The 20,941-nt window shown below is 44.6% G+C and overlaps 1 protein-coding gene across 4 annotated transcripts; it reads left to right on the top strand.

The window, feature by feature from the left end:
* Positions 1-649: 649 nt before the first annotated feature.
* Positions 650-19,505, top strand: LOC120948404 (monocarboxylate transporter 12). 4 transcript variants are annotated; one of them, XM_040364680.2, is made up of 4 exons: positions 650-788; positions 2,652-2,788; positions 11,127-11,636; positions 15,949-19,505. In XM_040364680.2, exons 3-4 carry the CDS (start codon positions 11,429-11,431, stop codon positions 18,372-18,374), a joined length of 2,634 nt encoding a protein of 877 aa, XP_040220614.2. In that variant the 5' UTR covers positions 650-788; positions 2,652-2,788; positions 11,127-11,428; the 3' UTR covers positions 18,375-19,505. The 4 variants fall into 4 exon arrangements, with proteins under 4 accessions (XP_040220614.2, XP_040220612.2, XP_040220613.2 ...); XM_040364678.2 differs by having other exon boundaries at positions 2,558-2,788; XM_040364679.2 differs by lacking the exon at positions 650-788 and adding an exon at positions 903-2,374 and having other exon boundaries at positions 2,558-2,788.
* Positions 19,506-20,941: the final 1,436 nt, after the last annotated feature.

Genomic DNA, 20,941 nt, shown 5'->3' with positions numbered 1-20,941 from the left:
AAAGCGGCGGCCGCACTTTGTTCAACAAGGCGATGTGTGCGTGTTGCCACCGCTAGAAGGTGGATAGTGGAATAGATCCCTCACATGGTTAGAATCAGTATTCGCTGTGTAAAAATGATAACGGTAGAGGTTATTTTCAAAGGAGCAGCGTTTATCATCTAGGCACTTGTTTAGCTAGATGCGATTATAAATGTATTTCAGGGAAATGTTTTTCCACCATTTCTTATTAAATTTTCTATTCTATTTCTTTCTCTCTATTGTTATTAAAAGTATGTTTATTGTAATTTATTGTTTGAAAGTACTTCAAAAAATTCATGCCTGTCAAATATATAGACTAAGTTTAAACAATCAGCCGGATAGTCGATTTTTAGATTTTTCCGATTTTTTACAAATTAATTTAAACTTCTTTTTAAAACAGCACGTTTATATCAGTCATCTGTTCTCATGCATCAGATTTAAATCTGTTAGAGAAATTGTTAAAATGTTCTATGTAATCTTTTTTTCAAATATTTTTTTAATTGGAAGGCAGCATCAAGCATTATTTTGAGTGCGTAACGAATGAAGAGGAAAGTTTAATTGTCCACCGTCCAGTGTGCAACTATCTCATTGTGTTGATCGGAGGACGGTTACTTTCGCGCATGAGAAGTGAAAATCGAACAGAAATGAAAAGGCAGCACAGCAGACACAACGTGAGCGCATAGTAACAGACGTTGTCTCTTGCTTTTACCACCAGCCAAGAGTCCGTCGGAGAAGAGTCGACTCCGGGCGAAGTGAAATAGTGGAAGCATGTAAGCTCAGAAGAGTTGGCAATTCTTGAGACTGTTTTTGTTTCTTTCAACTCAGTGATGAACCATCGAACCATCCCAGGACCGGGGATTGTTGTGGTGTGTTGTGTTTACTGTGATTTTGTTGGAACAACAACCCAAAGCAGCAGTGTGTAGTGTCGTTTTTCTATCGGAAGCACTAGCCGACTGGAGAACAGCGTGGCGACAGTTTTGCAGATAAAGGCCATGGCCTTCACCTAGTGCAGTGTGTGTGTGTTTGTGTGAGGTCTCGGGAATTGAATGCCACACGACGGACACGACGGGTGAAGGTGCGACCGGTGGTACGAATGTCCTTTATGGAAAGTGCATGTCATATGCCTTCCGAGTAGCGTATACCCAGATGCAACGCAACGCTACCGAATAGTAGACGGTCAGCAAACGGGCAACTTGCTCTCTGGCGCAGTGCAGTCGTACGCAGTGCTATCTCAGGACGCAGGCTGCAGGGCGTACTTGTGCGTGTGAACCTACAGTGCGCGTGTTATGCAAAAGTGTGCCTACGCTGTGTGTTGACGCCGGAAGCAAGGCACCTATGCCTTTAGCGCCAAACACGTACACCGAAACGCCATACGCACTATTGGCGCTGGCTGGGTAGATAGAAATGTTTCTTTTGCCATTGCAATGCTTTCCTTCGTGTTTACGTGTGCAGCGGAAAATTTTTCAGCTGTTTGCTAGTGTGCGGTGGGTTACATAAAAAGCGTGGAAAGCGGAAACTGCAATGATTCGGTGGCTGGCAAATGCAAGGGCTATTTAAAATTCACTAGCACGAAGAATGACTAACGTTTTGCTCCATTTGATATCGTCTCCGTGAGTTCGATTGGTTGTGTGGTGAACCGCGTCCACTGGGCGTGTGTGTTGTTTTGCGGGCCTTTGTTTTGCCGCTACACACATACACACACACACACATACAAAAATACAAGCGGCTGCTACTTTGTTTGATCAGATGCTTTGGTCAGGTTGAGTAAACGTGGCCGCAGCTTGCTTCGATTGCCGTCTTGGACAGAGGAAAGAAGGAAAAATTCGGCACACAGAGTTACAAACACAATCAAGCGATGTGCGGACCACTCACTGTCTCAAGGGCGGTACACAACAGTGAAGAAAGCAAAGATCGCAAACAGAACGACAAACGTCGAACGAAAATAAAGCCATCGTCAAAAGTCAATGTCAATGACGCGCACAATTTGTGTTGGAAACGCATGCGAAAAACGGGAAGTGTTGTGGTTTAGCGCACAGCAGAAAAGGGTATAATGAACGACAACGGATGTAAGGGGGGGAAGGGTAGTGGAGTGCGGAATCGTCGTACGGTCAGCTGTGTGGCGCGCCAGGTGATTTTGTTCGCACGAGAACTGAAGCCGCGCCTGACAGCTGGTTTTGTTGGTGTGTGAGTCTAACGTCTAGACGACAGTGAAGCCAAAAGCGGAAAGGCTTGCCTTGTCGACTCGTGCGCAGTATTTTTCTTTTTTGTTTCCTTGCTCTCACATGCTGCTAGGCCTTTTAAATGCGTCAGTGTCTTTCTGGTGTGTCGATGGAGAACGCTTCGGGAAAGATTGTTTGTATGTGTCGTTAGTGCACACTGGTGCTGGCTGTGTCACAAACAATAAACTTAAGCACGAGATTTGTAAACTGATATTAGTGCAACTCAATACAAAACACAGTCGCAATGTTTTTACTAGTCTACGTTTAATATGTTCTTTTTGTTTACTATTTTTTAAACTAATAACTTTGTTGTGTTTTAGTGTTTTATAAAGTTCGTGTTTTTAGGTTAAATGTACGTGCATGTGAATATTGTTATTTTTCTTTTATCCTCAACTCACCCGTCAACGGAAAAAGTGAACATTTTTAGTCTATAAAGCTCTAAGTGTATTAGTAGCGGCGGTTATATAAAGAGTGCCCCGCACAAGAATCACAACAGTCAAAAATCATTTGAATGAGACATATCAACGAGCGGCAGGAATCGCTTCGATTGGGTAAGTTGCTAATTTAGATCGCTTTTGTTAGTATTCGTAAAATACCATCAACGCTCTAGCGAACTGTTCTTTTTGTTTTGTGCTTTGGTACTCTGTACCTTAAGTTCTTGCATATTACTGACACTCAAACACAGGTTTGAAGCTTTGTTTTAACAACTTTTACAAAAATTAAATACATTAACTCATTACAATCACCCAAGACGGGAAGGATAATAGCACCGGTATATATGCATCATCGCACTCAGCAATACTTTGTGCACCGTTTAGTTTGCTCCCCATGCATTTGCTCGCGTGCAGCTTTGTGTAATCGTTTGTGTCAACAAGATGCGCTTTTCAGTAGCTGCCGCGTCTGGAGCGGGGCGTTTGCTTGCCAGCTTATTGGGTGATTAGTAGCAGAGTGTCGAGAGGGCGCAGTGATAGTGGAAGAAAACGTAACGCGCACGAGCAATAATTTGCACTCTTTTGTTTTATAACATTCAGAAGGAACTGTTGACTTGAAACTGTTGCACATTGTCTGAACTTTGCTTGAGCTCAACCGGTCGATTTCTCGGGGAATGTCCTTATGTGGGGCTTCCAGCTGATGATTGTGTGTGTGTTTGTGTGTAAGCCGTAAATGGCCAGGGAGTGTGAAGTTTCAATATCGAATGGCTCAATTGTCCTTCGACATCGGTCGTAGCGAACCCAATGAGGCACAGTCGTTGTACATTTCATTCGATGAATCAATTAATGGATGTAACAAGGAAGCTTCTAGGCATGTCTGGAGTTTGTGCCGGTCGGGGGCTTTCAGCAATAAAAGAGATGAATGAATAACACATCAAACATGTGTGTTGAATTTGCTGCAGTTGAATTTTCATGGTAATTAAAAATTCAGCTAACCAAAATTTTAGTAAGTTTAGGAATTTTCATATCAAATCACACGATATGTCCAGTAAACGACAGAAAATAAAACACCACGACCACTCCAACAATTGTTCGATGGTGTACTGTACTGCAGTCAATGACCCGGAAAATCTATCACAGCAGAAAAAGAAAAGGAAAATCTGTAGGACCGCTCCACCGGTCCAACATGAACCACCAATAGGCTCATTTCAAAACATGTGTGTGTTTGACCACCAGCAATCAATTGCTGTTTGCAATGCTGATGATTACAAGTCACGCCGATACTCCACGTCTACTAGTTCCGACACATCGTAGATCGTTCACTTTGCACAAAGAACGGCATCGTACATCGTACGTGTGGTGTAAGGTGAATTGGCCGATGGAGTAGAGCAGCTGGCCCCGGTTTTTATAACATACGACAGCCATGAAGGTGGCCGTTTCGCAATTATAATCGTTCTATTCGTATATAACCTGCTGAAGGTGTATTAATCAATTGATTGAGGCTACTAGCATAAACATAAGTAGGGAAAAGGTTCACAGAGAGGAACACGCGGGTGGCCATGTACGATGATGTGTCTCTCTGGCATGGAAAACATTCATCACATGATGTGGTGGTTAATGGCAGGAACAGTATTGAAGGGCGCATGACAAGATATAGTGGAGCAATCCACTCCTAATGACACAACATTCTCATTTGCTCGGTTGGTATGGGATTTTTTCCAAGTAATTCCCTCGTCCAGATAGTATACAAACTCGAGACAATAAAAAGTGATTGGCGTGTATCGTCCATTTGGTTCGCGATTTGTACTGAAGGCATACAAAGCAGAAGGTTTACCTCGAGGTGAACATTAATGGCCAGGAAGGGGAGGGTGATTCGGTTTTAAATTCTAGGTCAATAGTTAATTATTACAATTCAATGAACTTGGCAAACGACGATGTTTGTTTCCGTTCCTTCGATTTAAGCACAATCAATCATTGTGGGACCTGTTTGGAATTGTAGAAAGCAGTGTTCGATAAAAAATTTGTTGTTTTTAAGTCGAATCGATATGTTTTGCTTTATTTATGATTTATGCGAGATCTGATTACATTAATCATCTCGTTTTCAGTGGGATTTCCCGATTAATCACAACAATTGGCATCATCAGCGCAGATGATGAAAACAAGTATAAAAAATTGCGTTATTTTTCAACTCCATTTTTTTGTTCTGCGTTAGCGTTTCCATTGATTAATTGGTAAATTTTGAAGCTTAATTTTTGCTCTTTTTTGTGTCTGTATCAATCTGTTGTTTTTGTTTGCACTCAATTCAGTGACCATGAAAAGTGCTGACGTTGGGCGTCGTTTTGGTAAAGTCAGCTGACAGCGCGTTAGCAGCGACGACTAATTGCAATTAGAGTGGAATGAAGCGGCCGCGTTCGGTTTTGGAGGTTTAGGTTTGAAATTTGTTTGGGGTTTTTAGATGTTTTTTTCTCTCTTTCTCAAAATAACGCAGCTTTTCCGTCCAGGATAGGAAGGGGTTTTAGGAAGCATGCCAACATTTTTGTTCGATCGTTCAGATGGTGTGGTTTGATGAATCAATCGCATGATGATGATGATTGATGCAAACGGGGTTGGGTTTCGGATCAACGTCGTTCAAGGTTGCAGAAGAAAAGTGTTAAGGTTGAATTATATTACATATTATATGAATTGATGTTTAAATGTTTTGTTTGAGAAAATGATAGTGTTTTGTAGAATTAAACAGGTATTTATGGGTAAAATTATGTTTAAAAATTGTCCCCCAATTGTTTTCCACATTTCCTGAAAAGTAACGTGTAACGGCCTATGAACAGGAAAGTCCTTTGTGGGTTATTTTACATAACTTTGTTTGATGGGAAAAAGGTCGAATAATGGATAATTTCTTTAGTGAACTACTTTCATGCTACATTTACGTTGAAACAGAAACGAACGATAAAACGAGGCCGTTCTTCGGTGCTCAACGCTCGAAAGGAACTGAAAACGTCATCCAAATTGTATTGCAAGCGGCGTGCGACCTATGGTATGCATGTTGTTGTGCCATCATTATTTTCACGAAGTTCAATGACTTGTACCACACCCCGACCTAATACATAGATCAGCCAACCGGTGGTGGTGGTGCTCCTCTATGGAGTATCGATGGGCCGGCGTGGTGAGTACGCTTTAAAACTCAGCTTTAGTACAATGTCGCTAAGCGAAGCGTTACCCCGTGTAGCGAAATAAACAACCGCATTGGCTGTGCTGCTGCTACCCTTTGCGTTATGACGATGAAGGTAAAGGACAGAACAGTTCGTAAAGCGCCAGGCATTTTGGTGAATGAAATTTGAGGCGCATTTTTGTTTTGCCCCCAAACCGGGTGACGTCATTTGAGTGCGTACTGTTGTTCGTTCGTGTTTGCATTGTTCTATCTCCTAGGGTAGATTTGAAGAGATCTCCATGGGGAACAGATAAGAGCGGTGTGGTGTGGTATTTAGTAAACTGCCCCTGACCCATTTTTTGTGTTTGGTAGGAACTGCCAATGCAATTAATAACTCTTGAATGGTTAATTAAGGAAGTGTTAGTCGAATGTAGCGAAACGAAATTTCAAACGAAATTTGTTACTGCTTTGTACTGCTATGTTACACGTTGCAAAATCTTTATTGTGAAACATGGATAAAGGGGAATACAAGTAGTCTTAAAATTTTGCTTAGCGATGCATATTTATTATACAGTTGCATGCAGAAAATGCAAGATTGAAACGTGCTAGTGAGTTTTAGAAATGAAAGGATAATAAATTAAATATAATTGTTTTGCTTTTGACACTAACCTACATTTATTTTTTAAATACTTTTATCTATACAGGGTTTTCCAGGAGTTCTCATAGCTGTGGGACACTTTGTTGAATCCTTCTTATTTGAAATGAACTTAATGTATTGGGAATTGGATTCTATAGCACCCTTGTTGGATAAATCCAATAGGAATTTTCAAGGAGCCTGTCCAAAAAGAGTGCCATATAGTCCAATTTCCATCATATGAAGTTCAATTCCCATAAGAAAGAGTCAAGGAAGTGTTCCACAACTATGAGAACCCCCGAAAAACCCTGTAATGTTGTCATACGTTCTTGCGCACCTTTCAGTGAACCTTCAGTGAAATACTATTGTATTGTATTAGTGTTGCCAATAAATGACACTCTTCTACTCATTGAAATTATTTAAAAAAAAATTATTGAAAATTTGCATGTGTTTGTCTCCAACTAATAGAAATAGTGCAGTCAGTCGGTGAACAGTAAAATGAAACAAAACATTAGTACAAAATTTAAATCACTTTTGTACATATGCGTTTTATAAACACATGTAGCTTAATGTTTATCATTTTATCTCATTTTATAGTCTATCTAATTCGAGTTTCCCCGTGTTATGGCTACAAAATAAGGGAATTATCAAAAATGTACTCTCCGTAATTGCCAGAATTGTGTGCACAACATCTCGCTCCAAAACCCACGATGTCATAGATGATTGATAGTCATTGAACTGATATTTTGTACGCATGAAAACAATCAATTTAGCGAGATACGCAGTTTTCGCACAGCACTATGTTAAAGGAGCTTAAGCTGTCAATTAGCTGGCGAATCTGGAACATTGTTTGACCTACATTTCGAAGGAAAGGTTCAATTAGGTTGATTTCGGTGTGAATAATTCGTCGTATGCAAGTAGCGATGAAATGTGTTTACAACGAAAGGATATATTTTAATGACCTTTACCTGGAATTGAAGAAAAAAATACGCAAGACACATATATGTCACCTTTGCTTGTATAAGGACGCCACTATCTTCATCCGGTATGAACATAAGAAAGTGATGATACGAAACCGTTTATGTAACCATCACGAATCCTTATCACCTTTTTACTACGTTGTTGAGTGAGCGTCGTAAGTGTGTTATCATTCCACGTAGTATACTCCTACTACATACTGCTCGACATTTGCGTACGATCGTTGCTTCGCGGGGGTAAATTCATTCTTTTGTCGAGGTGTTGCGGTCTGATGCGTGATGTTCAGTGAACCGCTGACGGGGTGATCTTTTTTTTATTCCTGCTATTTACCGTGACGAACTGTAGCTTACAAGGTTACTGCGAGGTGCTGAATGGGATTGGCCGTTTCTGGAGTGAGTGAATGTTTTTTTGTTTGTTGTTTTTCGCACCGCGCCACTCCGCACCGATAGAAACTGGACTGCAATAAACGTGGATAGGGCAATTGGCGTGTGCGCGGTGTCTAAGCGTTTCATCGGAGACTTACGATAAGGAAAGTAAGTAAGTAAGGGTGCCGGGTCGGTATGCAGCGTAAATCCACGAATATCGCACTATTCGCGGTAATAATCTGTCCACATTTGCTGTTGTTATTCTACATCCGTGTGCGAGACGTTCAGTCAATATCGTTGGAGCAACATGGACTTAAGAATGTAGCGATTTTAAGGTATGCGACAATGTTGTGGAATTTTGGATTTTTTTTTTGTAGTTTCATATGAATATGAAAACATAAACAAAACAAAAACAGTTTATATTCGCAGTAAAACTACTAAGCGTATTTGAAAGTATTTGTATATCAATCCCTTATCCCTAGTTGTATCTATTCCATCCAGTGACTCACTCGTTATTCGAAAAAAACTCGTTGTGCGTGATGCTTTTGTTCTGATTTGTATGATTTGGCGAAACTGTGAAATGAATGAAAAGTGAAATAATTTGTTCCACGACCACAAATGTGCTGATAAACAGGGAATATACGCATTTGAATGATGAATAATGTTTGTATAATACTAATATTTGAGAAGATTTTTGTATTTCACTATTTCTTTGTCATTACTATTGTACCATGTTCTTGGAAAAAATGGTCGATTGGTATAGTCTTTTATTTTGTGTCGGTGTGTTCTACTATTAGACATTTCCAGCTAGACTTTTTAATTTTTAAATAAGCCAGTTTCATCACAATTGAAATGTTTTGATGTAATATATCGCTGAAGAATTTATCCGTGTGAATTATCAGTAAAATGTTACCATAATTTTAGTGGCTTCAAATCTACAACACTCCTGTACACTACATATGTCACTCCAATTTCCACCAGTGGTAGCAATTGGCAGGGCAAACTCTCACCTTCATCAGCACATAGATCAAGAAAAACGCGCTAGAAACACTGTACAACATATACCACACACTTGTGCCTCACACAATTAGACGAAACTTTTTCTCCTGGCAATAGTTTTGCATTAAACGATGCATAGTTTCAAAGCTCTTATTTACCTGGGTGATAATTGTAATTTTTAGAAATGCTCAATGTTTACCAATCTTGATTTTGATCGGCACTAAAAAACATATCAAAAGATATTTTACTCGTTATGAATGGTACTAAACATTTACTTTAACACGTTATGAGGAAAACTCGTTTTTAAACTCAATTCCACTGTATATATTTAAATAATAGTGCATTCGAAACTTGTTTGTTTTTTTACTTGTTTCTATGTAAATGTAAATGTGTTGTCTTATATTATATTTATGCTATTATATTTATTGGAGAAAATATTATGCATCATTTAAATGAACATAACATTAATTATGTTCTTTCTGACACTTCATTGCCTCGATTTGAAACTGTTAGGGGCTTAGGCATTATATTAGACACGAAACTTTATTTAGACAAACAATTTGACGACGTTATTGTTAGGGCTAACAGAACTCTCGGACACATAATTCTTCTTCTTTGGCTCAATAACCGATGTCGGTCAAGGCCTGCCTGTACCCACTTGCGGGCTTGGCTTTCAGTGACTAATTGATTCCCCCCCATAGCAGGATAGTCAGTCCTACGTATGGCGGCGCGGTCTATTTGGGGATTGAACCCATGACGGGCATGTTGTTAAGTCGTACGAGTTGACGACTGTACTACGAGACCGGCTAACACATAATTAGAAGTAGCAAAATGTTGCATAATCCTCTCTGCTTAAAATCACTTTACTTTCGTTGCCTTGTTCGTCCTTTGATTGAGTACGCTTCGGTTGCTTGGTTTCCGAAGCAACTTACTCGAATTGAGAGGCTTGAGAGGATTCAGCGAAATTTACCCGTGTAGCTATTAAGCGGCTTCCGTGGAGACATAACGACGTGCTACCATCTTACCGTACAAGGTGGCAGTTGGTAGGGCTAGAAACTCTTGAAAAAAGGAGAATGGTTGCCCAAGGAATGTTTATGTTTAAACTGTTAACCGGAAGAATCGATGCACCTCTATTGCTAATTAATGTAAATTTTTATGTCCCTATTAGACCTTTAAGAACTCGACAATTTTTAATTACTGATTTTTTAATTACTTTTCGTAGTCGTCTTTTCTGTGCTAGGGATCCGTTATTATTGATGTCTAAGAATTTTAATTTATATTCAAATTTAATTGAATACAAGTGTCATACGAGACTGCATTACGTCTAATATTAGGAATCCATAGTTTATAAGACATTAGTTGTAGTTGTGTATGTAAGCCATGGAGGCTCGATACCTTTATAATAAATAAATAAATTAATAAATGTACAAAATAAATACTTAAGTATTGTTCTATATGTGATGAAAACGCACGTAAAAAAACAAAACCTCCTGCTCGATGTGTTTTCAACAAATCTACACAATCTATTCCATTCATAGTCAGTGCGCACAGATGTGGATGTGGTTGGGTGTGTTATGTGTGTACAGCCTTCAACCGTGCTGCTAATAGTAATTCCGGTTTTTCCTTCCCGTTCGGTTCGATGTTCCTCTTTGGGTCAATGTAATGCTTATCCTTGAACGTGGGTGACATTGCCACCGTGTTGGATCACGTTTTCACGTTTTCACGTTGTCCAAAAACGAATCAAGGCGGCGGTACGAAGCGGTGGGGCATGGAATGGGATTTGCGGATGATTACATGCCACTACACCAGTCCGTGTTTGATTGGGAGATGGTTGGTGGAATGTTTTGGTCGAATGCCAAGTAAGCAAAAAAAAAAAGAGTGTATTTGTGTGATGATCCCAACACCCATACTCGTTCGTTCGTTCGTTCGTTCGGTCGCTCGTCAGCTGTTACTGGCTCGTGAGTCACTTGTTGGGCGGAAGTGGTAGTAGGTTCACCATTTCTTTGAACCGGTTTGGGGACGACCCTGTTGCTGTGGTGCTGTTTTGCATTACTGCGGGGGTTATCAGTGCTTAGTATGCAATCAGCCTGCTGCTCTTGCTATTGCGCCATTCGACTGGGGGCCCCACTAGCATCGGAACTTTTTGTTAGCCTTGCACAGTCGTGAGAAAATTGCTTTCCTTGGTGTTTGTCAAGAAAGGAAGCAAGCTTTAGGTTAGGCACGACCTGAACAGCCTGCTGTTTATTCGGAATTTTAAAGCTTGTGAGCGATTCCTCTCTTCCCAGCACGTGAGAGAGCTTGCTATTAATTCGATTGCTTTGCTCATTTCCTCTGCAGGTGATACGGCGGACGGTTTGCTTGGCAGGAACGTTGCGTAGGAGCACAGCACAGCAAACCCAGCTCAACAGCTTTGGACGGAGCCAGGCACCGAATGGAAGCAACGTCGGTGGCGGTGGTGTGCAATTGGTTTCGAACCGTATCCGGTAACAACAGCTGCCAGGCAACCGTAGCTGGTGCCTCCATGTCGCCGCCCTCTCGTTGGACGCCTTAAAACCAACTCCACAATCCACATCCTCCCCTCCCCCCAGCCATCTCCCCCTTCACACATCTCCCTGCACACGTGACAAGGCGACGAGACGATGGGTGAGGAGAGTCTGGAGCGCAGCGAGGGAAAGCTGCTACAGCCGCACGTGGCCGATTATAGTCCAGTTCGGCAAGACCATCAGCATCCTTCTTCCCAGGCAGCTGCACAGGACGACCCATCGCAGGAGGAGGAGGAGCAGAATGGCAACGACGAGAACAACAGCACCAGCGCCCAGCGAAGCGTCGAATGTCCCAAACCAAACGGTGAGTGTAGCCTTTTTCATTCCTACCTTGTTCAAGAAAAAGCTCCAAATCACGTGCACATTCGCAGCGTGTTGCGTGAACTCTGTTGATGGCTTCCTTGGATGTTTGCCACGACAGTGAATGATCGTTCGCTGGTGCAGACTGATTTGGAGCACTTAGATATACACGCACAATGTGTGGTGGTTGGTGGCGCATACGCACGAGTAAGATGGCCCCCATCCCATCTGACCGAGACGATTTGTGGTGCGATCTTTAATGCGTCTTCCCGTTTGCGTTGACGGGCCAGTGTCCCAGCAGAATGATTAAGGTCAATTGAATTGCGGTGAAATTGATGGACGCTTGATAAGCGAAATGATACGATCTCTGCTTCTTGGTTCTAGAACGTACGCTTCGCTTTCGACCGTTGCCGCCCGGCTGCCGACATACGGTGTGGCTGCCCCCATTGCCGAGCACCCGTCGTCGTCCCGTCCTTTCAGTAGCTTCGTTGCTGGCTGGCTGAGATGAAGAACATGTTTACGTGTTTTGAGCCTCCAAATCACAAACGGGTGCGTCACGTTATTTGCCTACAAAGCGTTACTCCAAAACAATGTGTTTATTAGGGCTGTTTCGCTTAATGTGTACTGTGTGTGTGGGCTGTTTGTGAAGTTGGTATGTTGTTGTGAACGGCTATCACGTCCAACAGGCGTCGGCGTGGTTGTTATTGGTGAAGGAATTCTTTGGAAAATTGCTATTTAGATATGAATGTAGTGTCAGTCCAGGAAAGATATGATAAGTCTTGGATCTGCAGTTAGAAATTTTGAACGTGGTGACTTCAAGCTGTGGAAATTGAACTCGATTGGCAATGGTAGTAGTATTCCACGCCATGAAGCAAACCGTTCCTATCAGTAATCGATTGCGATGGATTGCTTGTGCGGCTTGATGCATAAATTACAATCTGTAACCTACAACGCTCTCGATGAAGCATGCCGCGTTTTGCAAGAACTAATTTGCAGACCAAGCTCCAGATGCGGGCAATTAATGTCTAGCAAGAAACACAAACCAGCTCATTATGCCACGCTGTATGGATTTAAACGATCCTTTCGACCTACTCATGCAAAGTCTCACACCCCCTCCCAGGGGCGGACAATTTCGATTGTTGTTGGGCAAGATATAATTGTAGCGCGCGCGATCGAGTTTTTGGTCGAGGTTTCGCGGTCACCAGGACAATCCCAAATGGAAGTAAATGTAGACGCTAAGACGCTGCTCTGTGCCACTGCTCTGTGCGATGGATCTGGTTTTGAAAGTAGAACCAACTGATGGGACATTGTGGCATGCAGTAAACGTGTGTTGTGGCATGAGTCGCATCATCCACTCAACGCCATCGCGCCCCTATTTATAGGCCCGTCGTAACCCACATTTTAGGGTAAAAAACGATGGCCAAGAAAGAATTGTTCCGTCCATCGCTTCCAACCTCCGCTAGATGGTTCGGTTTTGCAGTTTTTGTGACAAAGAGATCGATCGAATAATGGCAGTACGGTCTTCGTCACCCTTTTTTCACACTGTCTGTCTATCGTCAATTGATCGTTGAAACCCGTTACATAGCCCGTTCGCCCGTCCTGTGGGAAAATGCCCAAGAAACGTGTGATGTGTGTTCTTTATCGCAGTACTTGGGCTGCGTAAGAACTGACCTTGAATTGTACACAATCCGTCCACGCGTGGTGTGGCCTGATACATCAATGGTTTGGCGTAAATGATGGCCTGCGTTTGCCTGCCCGGATGGACAAAGGGGTTGGGCGATATGCGCGCGTTTGGTGCAATTTGCTGGTTTTAATTGTCAACCTACGAGAAAGACAGATAATGGCGCTGCACAGCTCACTTGTCACGGAATTGGTAGTAATTGTTATCAGTTATCGTTGATTCAATGGGGGTAAGTTTATCGCGATGGATGATGGTGGCCTTGAAATGGTCACCGTGGAGAAGTTTCGCACGGGCCGTCGGAGACAACATTGTTGTAAGTCTGCTGCTTGGATGAGCAAAAGTCGCAACGCATATTTTATTGTGATCGATCAGTGACAGATCAAGGTGTAGGATAGGGACGTTTTTGTCGGAAGCTGATTTGAAGCAGCATTCAGTTCAAGAAATTGATAGGACTATTTCCATTCAGTTACTTAGCTAAAATAGCTCCTACACAAATGAGTCGATATGATGTTTAATACGTCATAATTCGACTTTGTAAATGATCGATCCCTATTTGGGGATTCATGAAGGAAGCAGCTGCCGTTATTTACTAATTTGTACGACGCAATTGCAATATGCAAAAGTCCTTGGTAGTGGGAGGGCGATGGTTTTAGTGGGAATTGAACCTTTAAAAAGCCATGTAGCAACCGCCACGGTTATCCGGTACACCACCGAGTCGCATTGAAATAGTACACATCTTTTGGCCTATTAACGGACCCGAAATACTCCACTTGTTCGTTAGGGGTATAGTAAATTGTAAGGAATTGTGTAAAGTAAATTGTATTGAATAAAACCAATCATATTGTAGTGCTAGTCGTACAGGAAAATTGTTCTTTTTTATCATGCAAAAAAACATAAGCATTGTTTTTACCTCCCAGCGTTTATTAAGAATGTCAAAACTTATTATTGCAATCAAAAGCCAACTCAAAGGCAACAACGGCAAGATATTTGACGTGTTGCTGGAACGGATATGAGTGCCCAGCAAGGCAATGAGGCACATCAAAAACATCATTATTAAGTGATTGTTTGCTAACACACGTTTGCACCCGTGGTTGCAGGTGACCGTTGGAAAAAGGAATGAGAGGGTTAACTGAATCGCATGGTTCCGGTACCCAAAAGCCACGTGCGTTAATTTTCTGATTTCGTTCCGGCAAATACACACGCGTACGGTGCGGTTTGCAACGATTGAAACAACAGTTTTGCGCAACATTGACCATGATGCAGTGTTGTTCGAAGAAAAAAGTGTACTGTGAAAATGGCTCCTTATTTCATTCGCATTTTGTACAAAAATTATATACTGTACAAGCATAATCTTGTATCGATTATGTGGTTGAATTTCGGTTGCTGCGAAACGACGTCGACGACGAGATGGAAAATTACGCAAAGGAAATTCATTTTCCACTTTAACAAATTTTCGTCATTTTACGCTTGGGATCGAGAGAGGAGGCTTCTATTTTGAGCATCTTTTCGCACAAACCGTGTCCAATCTCGCAGTGAGTGGGAGGGATAGGTGCTCGCATCCATTTGCCCTAGTCAAGAAGGAAGATTGTCTTTTATTTAGCTACCCGGTGATATAGCGCTCAGGTGGTGGTGGTGGTGCAAGGTTAAGGTTATCGAAGTAGCAAGAGAGAATAAGGCCGTCGCCATGGAGGATGGAAAGCACCACAAGGTGAGTTGGTAGGTGGGCAGAAGAGAGCACACGTACGGTTCAACCGTAGTAGTGTATGCCCTTCCCAGCACGCTTCGTCTCCCCCAGAGCATTAAAGAAACATTCATCTAGCTTCGAGCTAACCAGTATGGAAAGATATATTTTGATTTGACCTGAATAGTGAACATGTGATTTGGGTAAGATGAGAATTGTCCGGAATCAGCACAAACGGTTTCCATGAAGTGATAGATGAATTCGAGATCTTCTGAACGACACAGCTAGAATTACTGTAATGCGCTGTAAAAAGGTCCTTAAAATTCGTTTGTTGTCGACTTGCTGTTAACGAAGTTGGTCAAGATTTGCAAGATGACGGTAACACAGCCGATGTGTGTTTTCATTCATATGCTCTACACGCTATAAAGGAATGGGTGGGAGAGGTATGCTGGTACATGCGCACTGCGTTTGTTTATGATTGCTGGAGGTGATAAGAAACCAATTGTGTATTATAGAAAAAAGCGAATTTTTCCGTTACAAAGCCGTTAAAGTACCTGGAAACGGGAGACGCGATTGCATGTTGAGTGTGATTATTTTTACACATTATGCCATATGTTTCAAATACTATAAAAATAAGGCACAAAATAACTACCTAAATATATGCGATATGGATGTAATAATGGTTTTCATGTAAAAAGGTTAAAGAACCAGCGCAATACATCATTTACACTCGGTAATGTACCCAACGTATCGCGCTCAGCGTGTGCTGCTTAGCCGCCGGCGGTTAAAAATGGCTGCGTACGTAGAATATGGTTGTGGCTGGGTTTGTGTACTTGCTAAAAACGAAGCAATGTTAACCCTTCTGCTCGGGAATAGTGGTAAATGTGCGGATGAACAGTCAAGCAAAGCAAATTTTGTTAATTGTTAATTTTTCATCTTTCCATTTCCGTACAGATCCCTCGCCGGTTCAGGCGGTAGACACGATCAAGCTCAATAAGGTGCTCCCACCGGCATTGACGTTGGTACCGCAGTCCGACGATCCGAACGGACCATCCCGTGCCCACGAACCGGAAGACAATGCTCAGAATCAGCTGGAATCGAATGGCCGAGCGGCATTGCTTCCGCGCAATGGTAGTGCTACCATTTGTCGCAGCATTTCCAACAGCACCATGCAACCAATCAGCACCAAGACGGGCCAAACGGAACGATACCGAGCGCCGGACGAGGGTGGCGATCCGGAGGACGGCACCACCGACGATGATTACGAGCTTGTGCCGCCAGACGGTGGCTGGGGATGGTTGGTGCTCGCCGGGTCGATGCTGGTAAACATACTCGTCCCTGGCACGATCAAGAGCTTTGGAGTGCTGTTCGTCGAATTCCTCGAAGCATTCCAAGCATCGCCGTCGTCGGCGGCCTGGATTCCGGCTCTTTGCTATTTCTTGTACAGCTCGCTGGGGCCACTCTCCAGTATCCTGTCGGTGAAGTACAGCTACCGTACGGTTACGATCGTTGGCGGAACGTTTGCCGCCGTCGGTATGATCATCACGTTCTGGGCCACCTCAGTGAACTATCTGTACATCAGCTACGGCGTGCTGGTCGGCACCGGGGCGGGTTTGTCCTTCCCCCCGACCGTGTACATCGTCACGTCGTACTTCGTCAAGCTTCGAGGGCTGGCGAACGGACTGTGCATCTCGGGCAGTGCGCTCGGATCGATCATCCTGCCTCCGGTGTTGCGTTTCCTGCTCGAGAACTATGGGTATCGCGGAGCTTGCCTGATCATGGGCGGTATCACGCTGAACGTATGGGTGGCGGCCATTTTCTACGAGCCTGTTGAAAAGCATCTGAAGCGTGTGCGCAAGGTAAAGTCGGATGAGGACGACGACGGGCAGAGGGCAGTGGTCGTACAGCAGCGGGACGTGATCCTCGAGGAGTGCGAATCGAACGAAACTGATCCGCTGGCGGAAGATCGCAGCGTGGCGAACGGACAAACCAACGCAAACCCAAACGCTTCCCAGTCGCTGCTACCGCAGGGGAAATCCGCGAGCGTGAAGCCAAAGTTTGCCATCACCGGCGATGATACGCCTACTATCTCGACGCCAACGCTCGAGCACAAATCGCCGGATATTTTCCGCTTCAATCCAAAGAACGGGCTGATCGATAGCTTTGCCCGGAGCGCATCGGCCGCCGCCGTTCCGGTCTCGTATGGTCGCGATCGGGACGATATGCTTGGCGGTGCTGCTGGGGGCACCAATCAGCGGCAACGAAAGATAAGCACCCCGATCAAGGAGGAACACCGCAATCTGACCTTCACCAGCCAGCTGAGTTCGAACTCGTTCCTCGGGAACGAGGGTACGCTCGGTTCGTACTTCCGCCTGAATCGCCTGAACTCGACGCGCAGCGGAATGGGCCAGCAGAGCGGTGCAGGGCAGCAACTACACCACCGACCACCGAAGCGATCGCCTTCGACGAGCAGCTTCCAGTACATGAGCACTCCGTTCCACGGAAGCACACTTTCCACCCACCAGCCGAAAGAGTTCGCCTCCCATCTGTCGCTGCGTTCGTTTGGTGGCAGCGTGTCGCGAGGCAAATCGTCCGCCCCGGCAGAGGACGCAACGGCGGAGCGTAACAAATCGGACAGCAAGATGGACGGCAAGACGTTCTTCGATCTGTCGCTGCTGTCCGATCCTTCCTACCTCGTGATCCTGATTTCGAACTCGACGAACGCGATCGGCTACACCAACTTTATCATTCTGCTGCCGGCTTACGCGATTTCGCTCGGGTTCGACAAGAGCCTGGCCGCGTACCTGCTGTCGATCGTTTCGACGCTCGATCTGGTTGGTCGCATCGGCGGATCGGCGCTGTCCGACACGAATCTCATCCCAAAGACGTGGTACTTTGTCGGTGGGCTGTCGATATCGGGCCTGGCCCTGGCGCTGCTACCGACCGTCCGTGACTACACGATGGTGAGTGTGTTTTGCGGTTTGTTCGGGCTCGCGTCCGGCACGTACGTGGGCATCACGGCAGTCATCATGGCGGATATGCTCGGCACGGAGCGGCTCACCTCGTCGTACGGCATTAGTTTGTTCGTAAACGGCATTCTGCAGCTGATCGGACCACCGATCTGTGGTGTCATCTTCGAGAATATGGGCCGGTACCAGCCGCTGTTCACCGCGCTCGGGTTCGTGCTGCTCGGCGGATCGGCCCTGTGGGGCTTTATGCCGCTCATCAATCGTCAAAAGCGACGAAAGGCTGAGGCAGCGGCCAAAGCGGCGGAAGCAGAAGCGACTACTAAGGTATTAGCTGAACATGCGTTTGACGAGGACGATGATCAGCCGTTGCAGTTGAAGCGCGATGCGATGGATAAGGCGCTAATCGCGTAAAGGACAGCGGTGGAATGTATGCAGCATTTTCTATGCCTCACAATGACGCTATGGTTCGCTCAAACACAGACACAGAACGGAGATACAGATGGCAGGAAAGCAGAGATAGATAGGTTTACTATAAGTAGATGACAAAGGGGGTCGTAGTGCTGGAAGTAGCACAGAACCAACTAACTCCAGAACATGAGAAAAAGTGACCATATACTATAGTTAGGTATAGATTGGAAAGGAACAATGACACACGGTGGGGCATGGAGAAACACACACACACACACACACACACACTAGGGTAAGCGAACAGTGGCCATCACGCTCAACAATGGGGAGTTTAACCAATCGTTGAACGCTCGAGGCGCAAAGAGCATAGGACAAGGATCGATGTAAGATCCATTAGTATTAATTAGAAAAGCGTTTCCTGAGTGTGACGCCCTCATACACATGCCCTTGTACGTGCGTTGAGCGCAAGCCAGCAGGGAACATGTGGCGCCCTTTCACGTTTCACGACGCGTGCCTCAATATGATCCAAATCAATCATTATACTCTGTGTGCGGAAGCATAAACTGTGCGACTTACTATCGCCGGCATAGGGAAAGCAAAACCGCGACAAAGGCGTGATGTTTTAGCTTCTATTAGAGTGTCCAGTTTGAAATTGTAACGTGTTTTTGGGCTCTTGAAGAGAACGAAGGGTGCGATGTAGGACGTGAGTTGTAACGAGGTGCTTTATCGGTATGGCAGTAGGAACGAAAGTATTTTAGCAAGAGTGTTCTGAACTCTGAACCAAGCTTGACCACAAGAGCCGTGGTTAGTAGTGTTAGATTGTTTCCGGTTTTGTTTTCCGTTTGTTTCTGTATGGTTTTAAATCTGGATATGGTGAATGTGGTGTGTTTGCGTATTTCTTGTGTGTCGGGTGAGAACGAGTGTAGTACCGGATGCAGACGGTGCCGGCTGGAGAAAGCATACCAAAAGCAGCATGAAAATAGCGCGCGAAGCACATAACAAAGAGAAACATATTTAGCGTAGCGTAAGTACTGTAATGACACCGTTCAATATACAATTTATTTTTGCCAGACGGAACTAAAACAGGATGTAGATAAACTACCATATAAATAATATAGAACAATTCATAATCGATTGATTGAGTGTGCGTCAATCGTTGTTTGAAGCCTTTCCGAAATTTTGGGTTTTACTTTCTGGAGAACATACATTTCAATTTGTTGCGCTGTAATTTAGATACTTGATGGTAATGATGGTTCGTCTTTTTTTGTCCACTGATACCTACGAGTACTTATGTCTTCAAACTGGTCTCAACACGTTCAATAATTACCTAACGATCCTTAAAATTGTTTGAATCTTCTTCGAGCACGTCTAGTAGACATGGCCAGGTTGCCAATCCGTTTCCAGGAAACTCGGTCCTGGGCTGCAGTCCTCCAACCACGGCTGCATCCGATCTCCGTCAGGTTCGACTCCACCTGATCCAGCCAACGAGCTCGCTGTGCTCCTCTACGCCTCGTGCCGAACGGGTCGCTAACGAGCACCCTCCTGTCCGACATCCTCATCACGTGTCCCAACCATCGTATCCTTCCGGCTTTGATGACCGTCAGGATATCAGCACCGCCAAACAGCTCAGCTAGCTCGTGGTTCATCCTCCTTCTCCACACGCCCTGCTCGCACACACCGCCAAAGATAGTCCTTAGCACCCGCCGTTCGAAAATGGCGAGTGCATTGGCGTCCTCCGTTAGCATAGTCCAAGACTCGTACCCGTAGAGGACTACCGGACGAATCAGTGTGCGATATATGGCGCATATCGAGTTTTACTGGAGTCTTCTGAATCGCAGAAGTTTATGGAGCCCGTAGTAGGCACGACTTCCCTGAACAATGCGCCTTCGGATTTCGCTGCTACCGGTGTTGTCCAAAGTTACGATCGTACCAAGGTAGCAGAACTCCTCTACCACCTCGAGATCGTCGCCGTCAACCGATACTCTGCTTCCGAGTCGGGCTCTATCACGTACAGAGCCCCCGGCAAGCAGGTACTTTGTCTTCGTCGCATTGATCCTCAATCCAATCCTCTCGGCCTCGCGTTTCAGTCGGGTGTACGCTTCGCACACCGCCACAGTTGTACGTCCGATAATGTCGATGTCATCCGCGAAGCCAAGGAATTGGAGAGATCGGATGAAAATCGTGCCCCAGATGTCGAAATCAGTAGCAAGGGGCGAAAGTCTGCAGAAGAGTATTCGAGACAGCATCTTGCAGGCAGCATTCAGGACTGTGATGGCTCGGAAGTTGGCACAGTCCAGCCTGTCGCCCTATTTGTACACTGGGTGTATCACACCCAGTTTCCACTCGTCCGGTAGTTCTTCCTGATCCTAAATCCTCACAATCAGCCGATGCATGATGACGGCAAGCCGCTCCGGACCCATCTTGAACAGTTCGGCCACTAGACCATCGCTGCCAGCTGACTTGTTACACTTCTTTGATGGCACCAACGACTTCGTCCAAAGATGGTGGGGGCACTTCGTCATCGTCATGCTGGCTGTCGTAGGGCTGCTCTCCTCTGCTTCCTACTTCTG

Source organism: Anopheles coluzzii, chromosome 2, assembly GCF_943734685.1.
Source record: "Anopheles coluzzii chromosome 2, AcolN3, whole genome shotgun sequence".
NCBI classification, from domain to species: Eukaryota; Metazoa; Arthropoda; class Insecta; order Diptera; family Culicidae; genus Anopheles; species Anopheles coluzzii.
This window is presented reverse-complemented; position numbering and strand designations above follow the sequence as displayed.